Source organism: Megachile rotundata, chromosome 2 (assembly GCF_050947335.1).
Source record: "Megachile rotundata isolate GNS110a chromosome 2, iyMegRotu1, whole genome shotgun sequence".
NCBI lineage: Eukaryota > Metazoa > Arthropoda > Insecta > Hymenoptera > Megachilidae > Megachile > Megachile rotundata.
The window spans coordinates 3,330,958-3,351,571 of record NC_134984.1 but is presented as its reverse complement, the minus strand read 5'-3'; the positions used below and the strand labels follow the sequence as shown (position 1 = coordinate 3,351,571).

At 30.2% G+C, this 20,614-nt stretch overlaps 1 protein-coding gene across 3 annotated transcripts in view; it reads left to right on the top strand.

Annotated features, from left to right (window-relative positions):
* The first annotated feature begins 2,576 nt into the window (after positions 1-2,576).
* The window catches only part of T48 (FU domain-containing protein T48), a 64,093-nt gene continuing 46,055 nt past the window's right edge, over positions 2,577-20,614 (top strand). For 2 of the 3 annotated variants that reach the window (XM_076542132.1, XM_076542131.1), the window contains exon 1: positions 2,577-2,889. Coding sequence is in view for 1 of the 3 variants with exons in the window: in XM_076542130.1 (XP_076398245.1) it covers positions 2,802-2,889 (88 nt within the window). In the remaining 2 variants the exon portion in view is untranslated. The remainder of the gene's footprint in view (positions 2,890-20,614) is intronic. The other variant, XM_076542130.1, reaches the window with a different exon arrangement.

Sequence of the window (20,614 nt, the reverse complement as noted above, 5' to 3'; positions counted from 1 at the left end):
GAAAAACAAGTTTTAAATGGTTCAATTATCAATTTTGCCGCAGCGCCTCAGAGCGCGCACTGAGTACTCGCGCGGTATGTTGCAATTCATCGCTTTCGTATTATTGTTATCATTTAAAATAATAAGTTTACTTGTTACCTACAAAACAGAAGTATCCAGAAAGCTAGAGAAGATGGCAAACACTGATTTGGATAGCCAAATGTATAGTACAGGCATTGCAGATTAGCGGTGAACAGAGAATTTAAGGATCAAAATGTTCATAAAACTTCAAACGCGTTTTTCTCGAAACCAGTTTCTTCATACTGGGAGGACGGATTTCTCGGTGACTACTGCATGGATTGAATTGAAATTTTTACAGTAGCTGCACAACAATATTGTCCTTGGAAGTACGTAGCCGTTTTTTGATTGAATGTAAACTTTTTTTTTTATAAACAATTTAGTGCTCATTTTTCATGCAAAAAGTCGATTCATTCCTTAAAATACGCATAACTTCCACAAATATTGATTAATCAAAAAACCGCTACGTACTTTTATAGCCAATGGTATACGGATTCTAAATTGTTTTGATTTTTTATCCCACGACTCATACATAACGAGAAATCCGTCCTCCCGTAGGAGTGTTTTTATAAAAGCTGTTTTCGTCGATCGGCTCTGTCGCCTCCATTTTGTACGAAAATGACAATCAAAAATTATTTTGTCGTAGTTCAATATGTGTTAAATAAACCCTCTGAAAAGAAATTCTTTTCCGTTTATCGTTCTTCCAAAAGAAACTGTCAAAGTTAGGCCTCTTTTTCGGGCTCTAGAGTGGTGTTACCCCTTAATAATTCAAAAACGAAGCTTCAAACCCCACATTTGCAAAGAGACAGCATCGCGTCAGTTACGCCACATTTGAGAGACCTACACTAGTTGTGAGACACTCTGTATAGTGCACGTATTTTGAATTTAAAAATAAAGTAATAAAATGAACAAACGAGAAAACATGATTAAATGTACACAGTACTTTTTAATATCTTATAATTATAATTTTGTAGTTTAAAATAAAAAATATGTAAATTGATTATTTGATTGGTTTGGTATGGTTGATGTTGATGTAAGTGTGCTTGAGGATAAGCCGTCATAAAACAACTCCTAACAAGTATTAACGCGTATGCTGTTAAGTACAAATGTAGATTTCAGGTAGAATTTACTGTGGGGTATTGATTGCTTTTTACGAATATTTTGTAAAACAAGATTGTCCAGGGATATTATTAAGAAATCATTGAAATCATTCTATTTTAATAATTAATAAGCCCCAAATTGATTTAACAAACTGACTAAATATAGAATACCTTACAAACTGTTCATTTTTTTTATCATAATTTAACAGTTTTTTATGTCGCATATTTCATAGAATCAATATATGTAATACGATTTTATTTAAAGAAACAATGATTACCCAGAGATTTCTTTCTCTAGAGTCGCCTTCGCCTGAATATGGTTTGTGTCCATAATAAAATTTTACTCTCCACTTGAAACAATAACTAATAATGAATAATTTCAATGATAATTGTACAAATGTATTGTTTATGATATACTCTTTTTATACTCATCGTGAGTTTCAAAAATATTTGTATTCTATTTAAAATTCAAGTTTTTGAAAATTCACTCTAATGACCCGATATTTCTTCTCGCATCTGAAGAGATTCCGTGCTTTCGTTGTTTTGAAAAATTTGCAATTAATTAGAGCAGTAAAACATTAATGTATTTATATGTATAAACTAGCGTATACGGTTTATAAATCTAAGTAAATTACGTCAGTGCTAAAAACTTCCTCGAAATCTATCGATTTAGAGACAACAGACAGGCATTGTAATATGTTCGAATTTTCAGATTTATTACAGTTACGAGTCAATAAGAAAATTAATAAAAACTTAGGATATTCAATACTACTAACTATTTATAACTTACAAATACGTTAATCAATTTCAATGAAACTTTTAGTACGAATAAAACTTATTCAAGTCAATAAAATGTATTTTTAAAAATTTCATTATAAATACAGATAAAAGTGTTTTAGAAAATAATCTTTACCTTTTCCTGCGCTATTTCAATCAACTACACCGTTCTCAAGACAGTCGGAATTATGTTATTTAGCACACTAATCTTATCAGGGGCTAAAAAGTTTAACGGAAATAAAAAATAATGGAATAAGAATATTCCATTACTTTTGGAATACGAATATTTTTTGCACTAACTGTAAATGAATCGTAAACATTAGTAAAGATTATATACGTAATTGTAATTGTTAGTTACGTAATTAATATAATAATATCTATGAATGTTATTAATAGTACGGCATCATATTTAATAATGTATAGATATATTCAGTTGTTTTCGAATGTTTTCTTAATATAAAATAAATTGAAAAAATTACTATTTAATAATAGTAGAAAATGTAAAACAATATTTGTGCACGTTGAACGTACAAATTGAAATTCATGAAACATTATTTCTTTTTCTTTTCACACAAAAGATAAGTGCAAGAATAGTCTTGTAATGCGCTTTATGCGCCATCTGTATATTCGAAGAAAAATATACAATGTTGTAGGTCTTATCTTCAATGCATCAATGGTCTTAATTTACACAGCATAAGCGAAGTAGAGAATGGGAGTGTTTTTACTTTCTAGTAGAAATGGCACAGTTAATATGCTACTGACAGTCGTGAAGAGTATTTTTAGAGTGGAGTGAAACGGAGAAAGATCGTGTGGTTTTAATAAGATTTTATAATCATTGTTTTAATATAGAAATTATGACAATATAAAATGGGTAATATATCAACAGTGGTGGAGCTTAGTGCAATACTCGTTTCCGGGCTCTTGGAGTATGTATGGGCTGATAATCAATTACAAGGTAATAAAGATGAAATATACATGTATATTATATTACATGTAAATTAAAAATGTTCATATGAATATATCTGTAATGATATCAAATAACATGTGATGACCTATTCAATTAGGTTTTGTTAAATATCATTTCGACATTATTTATATTTACATTAAAAATTGTTCAAAACACATTAATAAATTTAAAATAAATATTATGTTCAATAAAATGTCTAATGGACTAACAATAACAAAATTTTTAATCTAAAATTTCTTATCTTGGGAAATCAAGTTCCACATGTTTTAAGGAACCTCTGACGGTTATAAAACTTAAGAAAGTTCTTTAAAAATCATGGGGGCAGATTTTTATGTTTTGTATGTGTTCATTTTTATGAGACTGTGATCTTCTTTTAATTTTTCTTATAAACAAAATTTACTAAGTTCAATAATAATATTAGCTTCAGAGTTTACGAAAACAATGTATTTCATAAGATTTTAAAAACTATTCGAAAACAAAATATAAAACAATATTGAAATAAATTTTTGAAATGCTAAAAAGCTATGAATAATTACTGATATTTTTTATCGTTTCTCTTTTTTCACGTTTAAAACTTTAAGCTAAAAGTAATTTGTTCATTGATCTTATCGATTTAACAAATCTAAAACTACATCAACAATGATCATAGATTTAATCCAATGATATAATTACTATAATAATACCATAATTAAAAACACAACTTTTGATTTGAAACAATTAAATGCCGAAAAGTTATTAATACAAATAATAGTAAAAACAAAAATCTTTTTTAATTTCAAATATATAAAAATTGAGAACATAATACATAGTAAAATGACACATCTATGAAGAAGACATATTTGACATTTCAGCAAGAAAATTATGAGGCTTTTATTAATTGTAAGTAAGGAGACGCAGCACGCGACGTGGCGTGTTAAAGTACTTTATAATAGGACGCGCTACGTTATAATTTATTTCTCAAGAAGTTGGAACGTCACTCAGTTGAACATTTATAGATATGTAAGAATACTTCAAACAAATTGGAACAGTCTGTTTATTTTTTTTTACTGAAACTGTTTTTTCTGATAATAACAAAAACGCAAATGGAAATTTTAAAAAGGGATAACTATAAGCTATAAACTATAAACTTTTATAAATATCATGAAATAGAAAGCTAATTCTAATAGCTTAAAAGGATGATTCGAGGATCTGAATTTCTAGAGAAAGTTTTACCTCAAAATTAAAAAAGAGGCTTATTAAAATATGCTGATTTTTGTCCATCATTTCTATAATAAAAATCAAGCAGATTACTATTTTCGGTACCTTATTTAACTTATCAAACATTTTAAAATAGAATAATATTCGAAAATTGGACCAAACAACGAGAGTTTATTTTTTAGGAGCCGAAACAATTCGTAAATGATGTTATACTTTGAGTAGACCAGACCGACTATAATTATTATATTTTTTACTTTAATATTTTACACATTAAGCTGTAAGAAAATTGATTTGAACGTAATTTAATATAAGCCAAATTATATCATATTATTCGTAACAACTGTTATTGTGATAAGAAATCTCGGATTTGGTTTGGTTGTATCTATATAACTATTATAGACTTATGTAACTAAATTTATTAATAAAAAAATCAATTTAATTAAGAAAGTAAAATCCTGATTATTAATAACACAAATTGTTTTTTTTGTATACAAAGTAAAAACAAAACAAGGAATTTTATCTTTTATTGTATAATGAATGTATAGTCTTGAATGTACAATTATATTTAGAAATATTTATTTATATCTTCATGCTAATTAATAATCCTAAACATAATTAAATTACATTCTAAATTTGTACAACAACATAATCCAAACCGTTAAACAATCTGATCTACTCACTTGTTTAAGCAGTTTAAAAATTGCAAAAATATGAAAATACGTTCGGAACAAAAAATTATTTCAAATGCACAAAAACAACTGAGAATGAGTTCTAATGTAAGTTGGTGATATGTCTACAGATTGCTATGAAGTATCAGAGTATTTTTATTGTTTATCATTTTTTTGTTATAACTTGCTCCAACTTCCTCGAATAACGACCGTAAACCTCCTCCCTCATTTTGAAAAAATCATAATTAATCGAAAATGTGAAGAGAATATTGAAAACCGATGGTGAAATTTTCTTACCTTCGTATATTTACGCCAATTATATACGTGCTACAAAATCCACTAATATTGACTAGCGAAACTATAAGATACAAATGGTTAAAATTGGTAAAAATTACAGTTGTTTATGATTTTTATTCTAAAATTGCACTTTTCGTCAAGTGTCATTTAAATCAAATGCCAGTTGTTTATGAAATCTCCATATGATAATTGATTTCGGTAAAATTTTTACTCCATATTTAATTGGAATAAATCTACAAAACAATTTTCTTAAACAATAAAATAAGAAAATTTAAAAATCTTCACTATTTGTTTCGCTATTACCGCCAATCGTAATTTCTCAATATTACTAAAAGCATTTAACAAATTAACTTTCTAACTACTGATTCATGCTTGAAAAAGTCATTCTATTTTAAAGTGTACCAACTTATTTTTCGACGCGATTGTAATTTTCTGATAACTAGTATGCTATGCCGGTTGCGATAGAAGTTTCGTTAAAATATATAACTTTATTATTTTCGAAATATTCTTATTTAACATTTATACATTTTTACGTATTTTTCAATTAATCTTCGAAATACTTAATCATTAAAAATGCATGCGACTACATTTTATAGCCACGATAATTTGCTTCAACTGTAAAACAGTGACTATGCATTTTATTTTTCACATGAAAATACAGGAAGAAGTCGTTATATGATAAATCCAGGCTATAAGGACAATGTGATATTAATCCAATGTTTTGACTCGTCAAATAATCAATTGCTTGAACTGCAGTGTGAGAGCTTGCTGTTTTATATCGACACTTAGGAATTATTGAATCTCACGGTATATTACATGATGGTTTATCTTTATCATGTCGCGTACATACGGCATCAATGTTTACTAGTACAACAATAATATCTTCATGAAGATCATCAGATTGCCACGTCTACTTTCACATTCTTAAAACTATCGGTAAATTATCGTTTTCCATAAGCTTTAGTAACAAACACTGCACAGAGTCGTTCCATACACTATTGTAAAGTTAAATTACTTCAAAAGTCGTAAAAAGTATTGCACGAAAATGTTATCGATTTTAATACATGCGTTCACCTTCTTGCAAGTTTGAAATATAAAAAAAACGAAACTTATTATCATATATTACAAACATCATATTGCCATCTCGGTGGTAACAGTAGAAACAAATTTCTGAAGCTTTTCTAACAATCTACGTATTCAAGACACTTTTACGAAGCCGATACATTAATTTCCATTTGGAACGTAATGTTTCGATATGTACATACAGGATATTCCAGTTTTTTACCAATAAGCTTTATCAACATATTCCATATGCAAAAATAATAAAAGGATCTTATATTAACATAAAGTTTTTCTTTCTCTAAAATAATTTTTCCTTTCCTAAAATAAATACTACTCTCTATACATATTATCATTGACACGCATATTGCAAACGAAATTTCTGTATTTTTTAAGGATAAAAATGTTTCAATTTCAAAATTATCCGCGATACTATAATGTTTATAAAATGTAAAAACTTCATACTTTTAAAACTCATATTATTTATTTTCTATACATCTCCTGTTTTTGAATTTTAAAGTAAAATGAAATCTGTCTCTATGTAGTGTTATACATATACTTTTCTTTAAAATGTTTACACAGTGAGGACATGCAACTGATAAAAATATATGTACTTTCCAAAGAGCATCTTTGTATCATGTAAGTGTTTCTAAATTGAAAGAAAAATGTTATCTAAATTTTCTTCGGACTTAATAAATGTTAAATATCTACTATATATATTTCTTCCGTTAATTTCAAATTGTATCTGTTGTTTTCAAAATTTCACTATCGTCAGCAAAATTTTCGTGTGTTTCACCAAAATGACTCTTTACAGTTTTTGACATAACGTATCAATAAATATAATAATATGCATTGTTTTCGATAACACCTTTTTGTCTACAATTGCATTTTAATTGAGTAGTTATATTTTTTTGTAATGGTATGTTTTATTCAAAAGGATTATGATTATATTGCAATAGTTTGTTTATCATATTTGTTTATAATTCGTCAATGTCTAATGTACATATTTTCCTTTTTGTAGTAAACAGTAACTGATGATAAATGATTTTTTAAATTAGTTTCTTCAAAAAGTTTTTGTAGAGTATCTAAATCCTAAATCCAGTATCTGTAAATCGTTATTTTTTTCATAAGTACCTTTTCTTTTTTAATACAATATCTTTGCCATCTTTCGAAAGAATTGAAAAATTCGAAAAATATTTTTTTTTACGACTGTAGTAATTGTACTTGTTCTTCTAACTTTACAAATTTCTTTGCAGTGATACGAGAAATTAAAAATATCAAAAGCGGAATTCAATTTTTAAATATATTCTGCCGTATTTTTTACACATGTTGGTAAATTATTGAAAATAATTCGATTGAAGTATTATTGTTTTTATTGTAGAAGACACCACAATACTTCATACCTGTACAACGTATTTAATCTTCATACTTTGAACATTAGTAATGCTTTATTTATATTTTTTGCCTACCACAAAGAATTGTTCTTTATAATGCCAAACTACGAAACACAGCAGTGAAGCGAATTTTGACTGATAAATTTTAAATGGTAAAAATGCCGAATAAAGAACCTCGTCCGAAATACCTAAACCCTCCTACTTCGGGCTCTTTTTAACTTTTATTTGTATTTTACTTACAATTTTTTTGTAAGTAACTTTCTAATAACAAATGAGCGATGGTTAAGTTATTAGAAAATGTTACTCGGGGGACAAAGTATACGCCACAGTTACCCATTATTAAATGTGAAAACAAAGTTAACAGTATATAAATTTAATTCTTTTCTTTTTTTTTTTCAAAAATTTCTTAACTCGAAAATGTCAATATGATCTCCTTCTAATACGATATTGACTTTTGAATTTTTTTTATTCATTCATACTGACATGCTACACATGTTTGTATCTCCAATCGCTATCCCCACTTCATAACAAGCTCTATTTGCAATGGCAAATAATCCAAATTAAGTCTTCAATCGATTACAGAAGAAATTAAGATAACTACAATTTCTTCTTACACTTATTTACACTTAGTTATTAAAATTATAACCAAATACATTTATACAAAATGGTACAATTTCTGCTATTAAATAAAATAAGAAATTACAACCATGTATTAATTTAATTATTTTCACAATTTAATGAAATAGAATGAAGATGGCAATATTTTATAGCATGAAATTATTTTATTTATAATAAATTAATGTAATCTATTATAGTAGGTTGTTTTCTCTCGAATTAATTTAGGCACGTGAAAGTTTTCATTGGTAACTTGTAATGTAGTGCCAGTTTTAAAGTTTTTTGCTGCTGCCAAATAACTGTGTATAATCTTTTCCGTTCTGTTTTCTTTTCGTGACTTTATAATATAAGAAAAATGATTACAAGTATATCGTAAAATTTCAGATTGTAACCATGGTAGAAAAGTACTCAGAATTGGAGTTGTGAAGGACAGAATTTATTGAAATTATTAAAATATTTCGTAAGGAAGAATAGGTTTTACAAAAAAATCACGTAATTCCATTTTTTGCCAAAATTTTATTTTTAACTACATCTACTTTTAACTATCTCCTGTACTGAATTATATACTGAATTATAGGAGATGCTCTGTATTTTAATTTTCGCCGAACTCTCCATAAAGATATTAAATGTGCTTTAATCATCGAAGAGAACATCTTCGCAAACATTAAAGTATTTATTTGAATATTCCTTTGTGAAAGGTAAGCGCTTAATATTTCTCACAGCAATCAGAAGTTTATTTCAGGCTGTACAATCATGTAAATTTCGTTACCATAAAACCCTCGTTATTGTTTTTGGAGCAATTATTTTGCCTAGATATTTTTCTATATTCCTTATCTCGCGTGTTCTTCCTTCTTCTTTGAAACTATCATCACTTTGAACTTTTCTTTGAATTATTCTGATCACTTGAAAACTGATACATTTAATCCATTCTTTTCCGTTTGTAAGTTTTTAGTAAGTGAGAGACACTTTACAACAGCCACATTTTCCAATGCGAGATGCACGGTTAGGAACATTATCTTGCTGGAAATGATAATTGACCGGAAACAATTTAATTTTATCGTACTCTCTTCTAAACTTTCCAGAAGAATATTTAAATATGCAAATGATCATAATGCCATCAATAATTTTCAAATTATCTACACCGCTTGTTCCAAAATATCCTCATACTATAATATTTACTATCTCCGTTACCTTTTACAATAGACCGCAAATTCGGATCCAGGCCGCTATTGCCTTTTCTGCATACTAATTTTCTACTGTCGCATTCAAACACATTGTAAATATTTGCTTTCATCGAAGAAAATAACGATTTTCCAAACGTTTAAAAGTTTACTAACACATTTTTTTTTAATTCCGTCGTTATTTGCGATATCTTGCAGTAATAAAATATTTTCGTCACAGTATTTGCATAGTATCCATGTTTTGTCAATTTGATTATTCTTGTTTCGAGATAAATAATTCTGTTTGATGATTCTGATAAATCTTATGCTATTTTTGTAGCAGTGGTAAATGGATCTTTCTTTTCACATAGCAAACTTTTCAGTTAGATAATTTTTATGGTTTATCTAAGCATAATGAATTGATTACAACATAAGTTTTCTTATATTTCTTAATAATATAATTAACAGTCACAAACTTTTCATAATTTCTTCCAGTTTTACAATAGAATGCCTAATATTACTTTTTGTATTTGGATAAACCGTGTAATTTTACATAAAAAAAGTATCAGGAAGATAATATTTAATTATTTTTAATAGAGAGAGATTATCAGAATAAGTTTTAATTGAAGCAGTACTTAAACTATTATCCATTACTATCAGTACACTTTCCTAATCTAATTATGAGTGAATATCTAGTGATAGTTTAATTAATTCGTACAAATATTTCTGTAGTTATTGTGACATTTCCATAACTAATTCAATCTTGCGTATCTTTGACTGTTGTCTAGCAAACTAAAAACTTCCTCTTTAGTGTTCTCCGAAAGAATTAATACAGCAATGTTAAATTTGGGAAGTGAGTTAACTGAGAGATCCTACTCTTGTTGAGGATGAAGTGTTTATTGAATATCGTGTGCATAGCATTCGTACATTCTTAAGCTCTACATTCTATACCACTTGCTCATCCAGTTAACCGCATTTGACGTGCATACACGCGAATCCAAAATTTTATTTCGGTACAATAGACCTTAACAAATTGCTAATTTGTTATTAAATGAAAACGTAATTCTTCTTCATTTTGCTTCACTTTTTTCGTAAAATTTATAATAGGGCCATTTGCTTCTTGTATATTTATCATTGTGTAACATCCCGCGGGAACTTTTTTTTTTGTTTTTTACAGCATCACACCCCAAATCAATTATCGACAGCGATTAACTATTACCGACAGCAGTACATTATATACCGATTCAATGTATCAAGTTCGACCATCGGTAACTAGTACATATACATATACATATATTCTTAATTTACAATTATTATTCTATTATGAAATTTTGAGTTAAAATTAAATTATATATTCTTTAGAATCAAACAATTGTTAAGTTAGTTATTTAAAACAAGATTTATGTATTATTTTATTTCATTCGAATAAACGTATGTGTTCTCTATCGAAATTTCCATGACGCTATTAATGACGACGCCCCGAAATTCTTGGAATCAGCGCTAATCCTAGAAAAGGATAGAGATACAATTTCTATTTACAGCATCATTAGACATTAAATTTATTAATTAACTAAATCAATTAATACACGTAAAATCAACCAGTACTATACTATTCACAGCCGGAACCAAAATTATTTCCTTAAACTAAAAAGCTGTAAATCGGAATAGACTCGGCTCTTGTAGAATTTGTGCACAGATCATAGAAAAGGACAGAAAATGTATTTTTCGCTAAAACACCATTATACTATTATTTTAGTATCGAAATGGTAGCCATTAATTGAAGAGCGACGTTAAAAATATAATTAAATCATTCGATTTCACAATTAATGTCTAATAACGGATTTATACGAAAATTTATATATTCTGACGTCATAGAAATTCCAGGAATTCGGCAAACCTGCGAGTATAAAACGCCGAACGAAACCCGGCTAAGCAGCAGAACAATTTTCGAAGTCGAACGCGTTAGAAGTCTCCTAGATAAACATAACCGGAACAGTTTTCGCTGTCAAAGAGCCAAAAAGATTCTTGATACTTGATTGGTAAAGCGCATATACGCCATTCGGTTACTTGGTCGCTGGATTGTTTTAGCAGCTAGTGAACAACAGGCTCCCCAATTAAGCGATCTGGTTTGGGTGTCAGTGTGCGCTCTGACAAAAAGGGCCATGGACAAATACACTAGTCAAAAAAATTAAGGGAACAGAAAAATTCCTTAAATTGTTAGGTCATTTTCAAATTGCTCTGCCTCCGTTGAAATTCATCACAGAAGACATCCAAAATAGTCATTTTGAAGCTTCAGGTCTCTAGTTTTCGACCCTTTATCTCAAAAATTTTTTAAACCCATTATCATTAACAAAATATACAAAAAATCGCGATGAAAAAATTTTAGATTTTTTTTTCTTTTTTTTAAGGCTTGTAAAATCATGGCAAAATTTTTTTGATTAATGTCACTTCCAGATTGCTGTTCCTTGTTCCTTCCCCTATAATTTGCACGTCCATGAAGTTCGTTTCGACGATCGGTCGCAAAGTTATGAGCTACCAAAGCCGAAATGACGCTTTTTCCTTTTATAATCCTTATCTCATGAACCCACTATCGAACAGAAATTGTAAATACGGTTCCAGAAAGCGGAGAATGCACCCTTTAAGATGACTATATCAGTTTTTGATTCGATGTTTTTTTTATGCTTAATATTGATGTAAAAAACGTCAAAAAACGGCGTTTTTTCCTCAAATTACAAAAGTTACGGTATCTTTGTAAATAAGTATTGTAATGATTCTGCCTAGGCTTTTTTCTTAAGCTCATATTGCCCACAAAATGTGTGCGAAGTTTCAAATGGCTCCGATTCTTTGTTCCTTATGAAAAGATGTATCAAACTTTGAAATTTGAACGATAAGTGTTAAGGAAACGTCATTATTGCTCCTATCCGCAACTAATCCGTTTGTTCGGTAATAAAGTTTGGGTCTCTGCATTTACCGGTACTTTTGCTGAATTTTTAAAGAATGCTTTGGTCTGAGAAGGTCGGATTTACGCTTCCTCTTGTATGTGTGAGTTCGTGCGTATGTGTGCCGTGCATATGCAGGTACATGAACGTGGGAGCGCGCAGGTATGTGCGCCTGCAGCAATGCTGCGCGGGTGAGTGTAATTTTGTTGTTTCAATAAAAATTCGAGGACTTGTAAATTTAATATCGAGTATTACCACCACGGTTGTTAATTACATCTTGCAAACGTTCGCGCATATTAATGCATCGCCGTATCATGGCTTGGGGAATTTGGTTCCAAATTCGAAGAAGCGTATTTTCCAGCGCACGTAAATTCCGTAAATGCGAATAGTCCGTTCACAATCGACGCCCAATCATATTGCAAACGTGTTCAATTGGATTGAGATCTGGGCTCATTGCTGGATCTGGTAGCGTATTAATTCGATGTTGCGACAGGAACCGTTTTGAAACGTTCGCTGTATGTGGTCGAGCATTGTCTTGGATTAATCTAGATCGGATTCAAGTGTATTGACGAATAGGTAAGACATGCGGACTTAAAATTTCATTAATATACCGGCTTGCTATCCGAACGGACTATCCGTATTTACGGAATTTACGTGCGCTGGAAAATACGCTTCTTCGAATTTGGAACCAAATTCCCCAAGCCATGATACGGCGATGCATTAATATGCGCGAACGTTTGCAAGATGTAATTAACAACCGTGGTGGTAATACTCGATATTAAATTTACAAGTCCTCGAATTTTTATTGAAACAACAAAATTACACTCACCCGCGCAGCATTGCTGCAGGCGCACATATCTGCGCGCTCCCACGTTCATGTACCTGCATATACACGGCACACATACGCACGAACTCACACACACAAGAGAAGCGTAAATCCGACCTTCTCAGACCAAAGCATTTTTTAAAAATTCAGCAAAAGTACCGGTAAATGCAGAGACACAAACTTTATTACCGAACAAACGGATTAGTTGCGGATAGGAGCAATAATGACGTTTCCTTAACACTTATCGTTCAAATTTCAAAGTTTGATACATCTTTTCATAAGGAACAAAGAATCGGAGCCATTTGAAACTTCGCACACATTTTGTGGGCAATATGAGCTTAAGAAAAAAGCCTAGGCAGAATCATTACAATACTTATTTACAAAGATACCGTAACTTTTGTAATTTGAGGAAAAAACGCCGTTTTTTGACGTCTTTTTACATCAATATTAAGCATAAAAAAAACATCGAATCAAAAACTGATATAGTCATCTTAAAGAGTGCATTCTCCGCTTTCTGGAACTGTATTTACAATTTCTGTTCGATAGTGGGTTCATGAGATAAGGACTATAAAAGGAAAAAGCGTCATTTCGGCTTTGGTAGCTCATAACTTTGCGACCGATCGTCGAAACGAACTTCATGGACGTGCAAATTATAGGGGAAGGAACAAGGAACAGCAATCTGGAAGTGACATTAATCAAAAAAATTTTGCCATGTTTTTACAAGCCTTAAAAAAAAGAAAAAAAAATCTAAAATTTTTTCATCGCGATTTTTTGTATATTTTGTTAATGATAATGGGTTTGAAAAATTTTTGAGATAAAGGGTCGAAAACTAGAGACCTGAAGCTTCAAAATGACTATTTTGGATGTCTTCTGTGATGAATTTCAACGGAGGCAGAGCAATTTGAAAATGACCTAACAATTTAAGGAATTTTTCTGTTCCCTTAATTTTTTTGACTAGTGTAGTTGTTGAGTCAAATTATGAAAGAGTAATTGTTCGGAGAAAATTCATTAACTTTAGACGAATTTTAGAAGTTGAATTAATAAAAGAATATTGTTCTGACTCTAGCGTAATTCTCGTAATCGACTACACCACGTCAGATAATAGATAAAATCATTAATCTGTCCAATTTTGCGAAAGCGTATCTAAATACACTTAGAGAATCACACTTAGGTCGGATTCCTCGCTGCGGTAGACTATAACGCGCTAACATTATTAATTTTGTAAAATTTCATTTATATATTTAGAAACCGAATCACACTTGCAAGGAAACATATCGAACCGCGACATACCGATTTTAATGAAACTTATGTAAAAGATAGTTCTCAAGAAAATATTTGACACGTATTTTTTTTATCGGCCACCGTTCACATTGAAGGGGTGAAAATAGCCCTCGAAGTTGGGGGTTGGAATCATATTTTTGGGAATATCTCCGGAATTGAAGAAGATAATTGGATTCTTTTTTTTGTAAATTGTTGGTCTTTAAATAGGAAATTTTTGTGCGTAAAAAAATTTCAATAAACTTTATTTGTTTAAATAATATTTTGAAAATTTATCATTTTTGTTTAAATTTTTGCACTAAATGTTGATCTATTGTTTTGCAACTTCGTGTACGTAAACTATGGACAAAAATAGAGGATACGTGTTTTTGGAATTTGTTGTTTGTTGTAATGTTTATTAGATATATAATTCAAAATCACCTCCTGTGAAGAGGGGCAATCAGCGTTTTTAGTAAAAATATCATTATTTTTACAATTTTTTATAATATTTTAGACATTTTATACCTCTTCATATGTCGTTAATTGATTTCTGAATAATTCGAGGGCTATTTTCACCCCTTCAATGTGAATGATGGCCGATAAAAAAAATACGTGTCAAATATTTTCTTGAGAACTATCTTTCACATAAGTTTCATTAAAATCGGTGTGTCGCGGTTCGATATGTTTCCTTGTTAGGTAGGATTCATTATAAATTATAAACGTATTAATCAAGTAAAATCTTGTCATTACGATAGCTTCGAAAGAGAGAATCAAATCACATAGAATATCAAATTTAATTAATTTTATAAAAGCGTAGTTAACTTTATCCAAGAATCAGACTTAGGTGCTATTCAACATAAAGTATTAACTAGCGAATTACATTTTGTTAAATTCAATTTACTTTCTCTAATTATGCACTATTCGTGTTGAGTTCTTATTATTATTAATCAAAATCTATTTAGTTTCTTTTGTTCTAATTAATCATTTATAATCTATATATTCTTCATTATTTTTGTTGTTATTGTTATTGTTATTTGTTAACTTCATTTTTCTTATCGTTTTATTGAATAAATCTTGTTATTGAAAGATGTTGACCTGTGGATTTCACTCCTTAACCGCACACCACACGAATCCCACATTCTTTACATTTAGTTATTTGCGAAAACGAGTCGTTCAGTCGGTAAAAACCGCTCTTTACCTCACGAGCGCTTGTGACATCTGAACCTAGGTTCCAAAGTCGTTACAATTGTTTTATTTTAGCACATTGTTGACAGACCATGGGTTAACTCGTGTTTTTACGTCAAAACATTGTTGGTCGATCACGAGTTAACTCGTGTTTACATTTGCATTAGCTATTTCAATTTTTAGAGCTCAAAGTAATACAGGACAGCTTTCTTTATCGTATTCAACTATGTCCGATTTATTTTCCAAAATATTAATTTTCTTGACATTTGCATTTTCATAACAGTCATAAGATTACAAACATTTCAACCATGATTGAATCTGATGGTAAAGAATTTTTCTATCAATTATGTGCATATGCCTCATTGGACTGCCATAGTTTATTATACAAAAAAAAATTATTAAAAATTATATAAAAGATACCGGGTATCTAAGTTCCTACCAGCAAACTTTATCAACTTAATCTAATAAATATCTTATTGAAGGATTATGAACAATATAAGAAAGGATAAATCACGATTTGCTCTTCTAACATTATCTACGAATAATTATTGACTTTCACCTTTTTTTAATAATTTTTAATTATACAGGGTGGCTCATTATCATTCAATGGTGTACACTGTTTGTTTCTGGATAGAGGCCACTCTGAGATTTGAAAATAACCTCCGTTTTTTTAAATGGAAACGTAGTTTTCTGTTACGCTAGACACATAGCTTTCCTCAAGACGAATGCATTGATCTGCTTTATGTTGACTTTGCAATGTCATTCAAGGTTCACGCCCATAAAATGATTCTTATCTTCTAAATTCAAAAGTACGTTCACATTGAAGGGGTGAAAATAGCCCACAAAATTAAGGGCTGAAATCATATTTTTGGGAATATCTCCGGAATTAAAGGAAATACTTGGATGCTTTTTTTTGTAAATTGTTGGTCTTTAAATAGGGAATTCTTGTGCGTGTCTAATATTGGTGTATATGTATAATATGAAACAGTATTTAACACCATCTGTTGTCACCATACTAACAACGAAAATTACTGAAACTAGATATAACTAAACTTATAACTAGAACTTTTCAAGCACTTTTTAAAATTAAAACACCAGTCCTTCTTGAGGGTACCAATATCAATACTTTTTAGAACTAATAACATCAGCTCTCTTCTCAAGGGTAGCATACTTTTTTAAGCGTGGAACATTTTTAGAGTAATAACCAATCCTATTTTAATGAACCACTAGCACGTTCATCACGTCTGCCAGTACTTATCTGTTTTACGATGCGGATTGCCGGTACTTTCATTTGCCATGCCGAAAATTTTCTATTATTCATGAAGCGATTAACAAAGCATAGTGCAAATTAATTGAATAACATTACACAATTTTATATTAAAAAAGAACGCAGACGTTACTATAGACGGCTAGCAGAGTCGAGATGTGAGTACAATTTGCAACGCAATAACATCTACTACGACGATAAACTTAAAAATTTCAATTTATCCGTATTTTTGCCAAGATGTATAGTTTATGCCATTTTTTATGAAAATAGATCAATATTTTGCCCAAAAAATTCATCAAAAAGATGATTACATAGAAAAATTTTCTATCCAAAAACACATAAATCCCATTTTGAATTTTTCGCCTATGCCTAATACTTCCTGAGATATTCAAGAAAACATGTTTTGCAACACCACCTTTGGGAGCTATTTTCACCCCTTCAGCATGTACGATTGGCCATAAAAAAATACGTGTCAAATATTTTGTTGAGTTCTATGTCATATTCAAAGCGTATAAAAATCGACGTGTGTCAATTGGGTAATGTCTAAATGCTGATTTGTAATTACAGTATTCGCTATTACTGTTGCCGAACGGTTATTTTTCATCTACCAATTTTACGCTGTTTATGAAGTTCAACAGTCTCTCGTACTTTTCTAAAATGTCGGTCAATATTTCTTCATTCGTCAGTATCTGAAAACAAATTAGTAATATTAACATGTTTTATAATAACTGTATAATCAATTTTATAATAATCAACTTTATAATCAATCGGTAGCAAATAACTAATAATTAACATTCGTAACCCGACGAAATCAAACTGAAACATTCAGGGAAAAATATTGAAATTTCAATAACAAGAAGTAACTGCACCGTCGCACAGTGGCGAAAAACGGCGAAAACGTGGACAAAACTAATATCTTCGATTCTGAGATAAATTATTTAAATGTTTTTCGATAAAATGATTACATTAGTGTTACAAATTAGTTTTTTGTGTTAAAAATCGAATTTTGATTTGTTAGTTAACTAATACGGTTAGTTAACTAGTACGTATGAATTTTTATCTCGTAAACTATTTATCGAAATTAATTAAATCTTTTTGCATTTTAAACTTGAATGTTTGAACTATCATAATAATATTTTTTTCATTAGCAAATTCATTTTTTATTATCAGAAATTGCAAATAAATTTTTTTTTTTTAAATTATTTAATAATGTTTAAGTATCTAATATGTAATATATATATATATATATATATATATGGGTGTGGATATTGAAATCTCACCTACAAAACAAGACTTTTTGCAACGGTCAGCGACGACATATTTGAAAAACGTTCGAAACCGCTGTTGTCACATATGATAATAGGGCGCGCGCGTGAACATAAATGTGAATAACTCAGAAAACCGCAAATTACCGCAAGATATCTTTACAGATTCTTGTTCCAGAAGTTTCCAGCTTTCATTTAAGCCTATTTGGTAGGTGAACCGAGGTGAAGATCACAACTTTTACCTTACACAAACATTAAATATGACTATGGTTTATATGTTTTTCCACATCAGTGTTAATAATAAACATTTTGTTGTGCAACCTACATAATTATAATGTTAAAGTATCATATAAACAGCCGATAAGAATGGATGAACATAATATTTAAAAAATAATGAACAGCATTATGTTAAACTTTACCCGGAAAAATTGACTTTAAAAAATGTTCAACTTTGGAGGCTCATATCTTCGAAATGGTAGTAATAAAATCATTAAAACTGTGAAAACAGTATGCACAGATTCCTTATAAACTAATTCCATTAAACGGATTTCAAGAATTGCGATTTTCATTTTTTGACTTTTGTCCACGTTTTCGCCGTTTTTCGCCACTGTGCGTCGCAGCTGATATTCGGAAAAAATAATTTTAAAATAAAAGAATACACCGACTTCGAAATGCACTAAAAAGTATAAAATAATTTCTATTTCATTCAATCATACAATTACGTCACAGATATGAATGAAACCTATTTACTCGTTAGGTAGTATATTAAATACATTTCAACCTTTCCGGAGGCGGCGCAAAATTAAAAGATTTTCTTGAACATATCAACCTTTGGACAACCAAACATAGGCAAAGCTTGTATAGCTATTTTTTTTTCTATACATATAACTCGACAGCACGCCGCGAAGTAAGTGTTAGTGCGTATAGAATGTAACTATGGTCTATCTAGATTCATAGAGTATGGGACGGAAAGATTCGATCGCCGCATATACTATAAAGATGGAGCCCATCTGCCGCAAATTTGGTAATTCCCGCGTAGTGGGCTCCGTTTATAGGTTCTTAGATCCATGGCTTCCACACGCGAACGAAGTCAATTCAATTTCATTTATATTAGAAACGTTGCGAAATGAAGATGCAGTCGTTACATTTACGTATATTACCAGATATATCTATAATGGTTCGTATTCTTTCTCAGGATTTATTAATTTCCAATACGCCATACCACAATCAACTGGTTATTGGCAGCAACGTTTAGTGAGGTATTTTTAATTTTGCGCCGCCTCCGAAACGGTTGAAATGTATTTAATATACTACCTAACGAGTAAATAGGTTTCATTCATATCTGTGACGTAATTGTATGATTGAATGAAATAGAAATTACTTCATTAGGAAATAGAAATTATTTTATACTTTTTAGTGCATTTCGAAGTCGGCGTATTTTTTTTCTTAAAATTATTTTATTATTCTTTATATTAAACTCAGTATTTGTTAGAAGCCGAGCCATTTTAATTCGACCATCTCGCCGATCCATTCCTACAGCAATGAAAAAGTTAATATTTCTCATCTTTCTCAAAGCAGTCACCTGGCAGATCATTCAGATAATTACATTTTTTGTGATCTACTTATGTATGTCATGTAACGCGTGTAAGGATGACAACAAAAACACAGGGCTAATAATAATAGTAATAATAACCACAATGATAATAATAATAGGGTTTTATTAATTTATCACGCGATATTTATTCGTTTTCAGACGAATAGTCACTTATCGACCTTCTTCATTCTTGCTCGTTCCTCTTTCAAACACACATACGCATCCATGCAGAATTTTTCTCATTACATAAACACTATTACACATGGATAAAATTGATCTCATATTAAAGTGACTTCTAAGTGAATCAAATGATTTGGCAGATCTCTTACACGGTACAAATTTGTAACAGAGCAGATCTTAGAATATTATTCCAGTGCTGATGAGATAAAGTTAGATTTTGACTTTAGACAAAATTTTATACAAGTAATTTTTAGTAGAAAGTGTTTTTAATTATGTAAAAAATAATAACTTGCAGGAAAATATTGAGGGATCTTATAGGAATAACAGGAAGTCGCAAGAAAGAATTCTGAACAAATATAATAAATTTATTCGTTTTAAATGAGGTTTTAAAATTGGTCCAATTTTATTACAAAGTGCAATAGATCAAGATACGTTTACAAGACATAAAAGAATTATAAACGAAAAACGCGAGAATAAAAAGCATAGCTTTTGGACATTAAAATCTTACAATTTATTAACTTTCTTCGAAAACGAACCTAGACGCATCCGAGATGTTCTTCCGTCCATTTCGTGGAAGGCGACCAGCGCAGGGATAGACTCCACCGTTCGTCTCCATCCCAGGGAAATCAGATTAGAATCCTTGTACTTTCCCGTATTGAACAAGGCACCTGAAAGCTAGACTTCATTTTGTCCTTTACTATAATGAGCGACCGTGGTATTTACATCGTCCTCTCCCAAAAAAGCTCAGCAAGAATCTGCCGCGTTCGTTGTCACAATCAACAAATTCGCATTTGTGGCCTGCATTGTGAG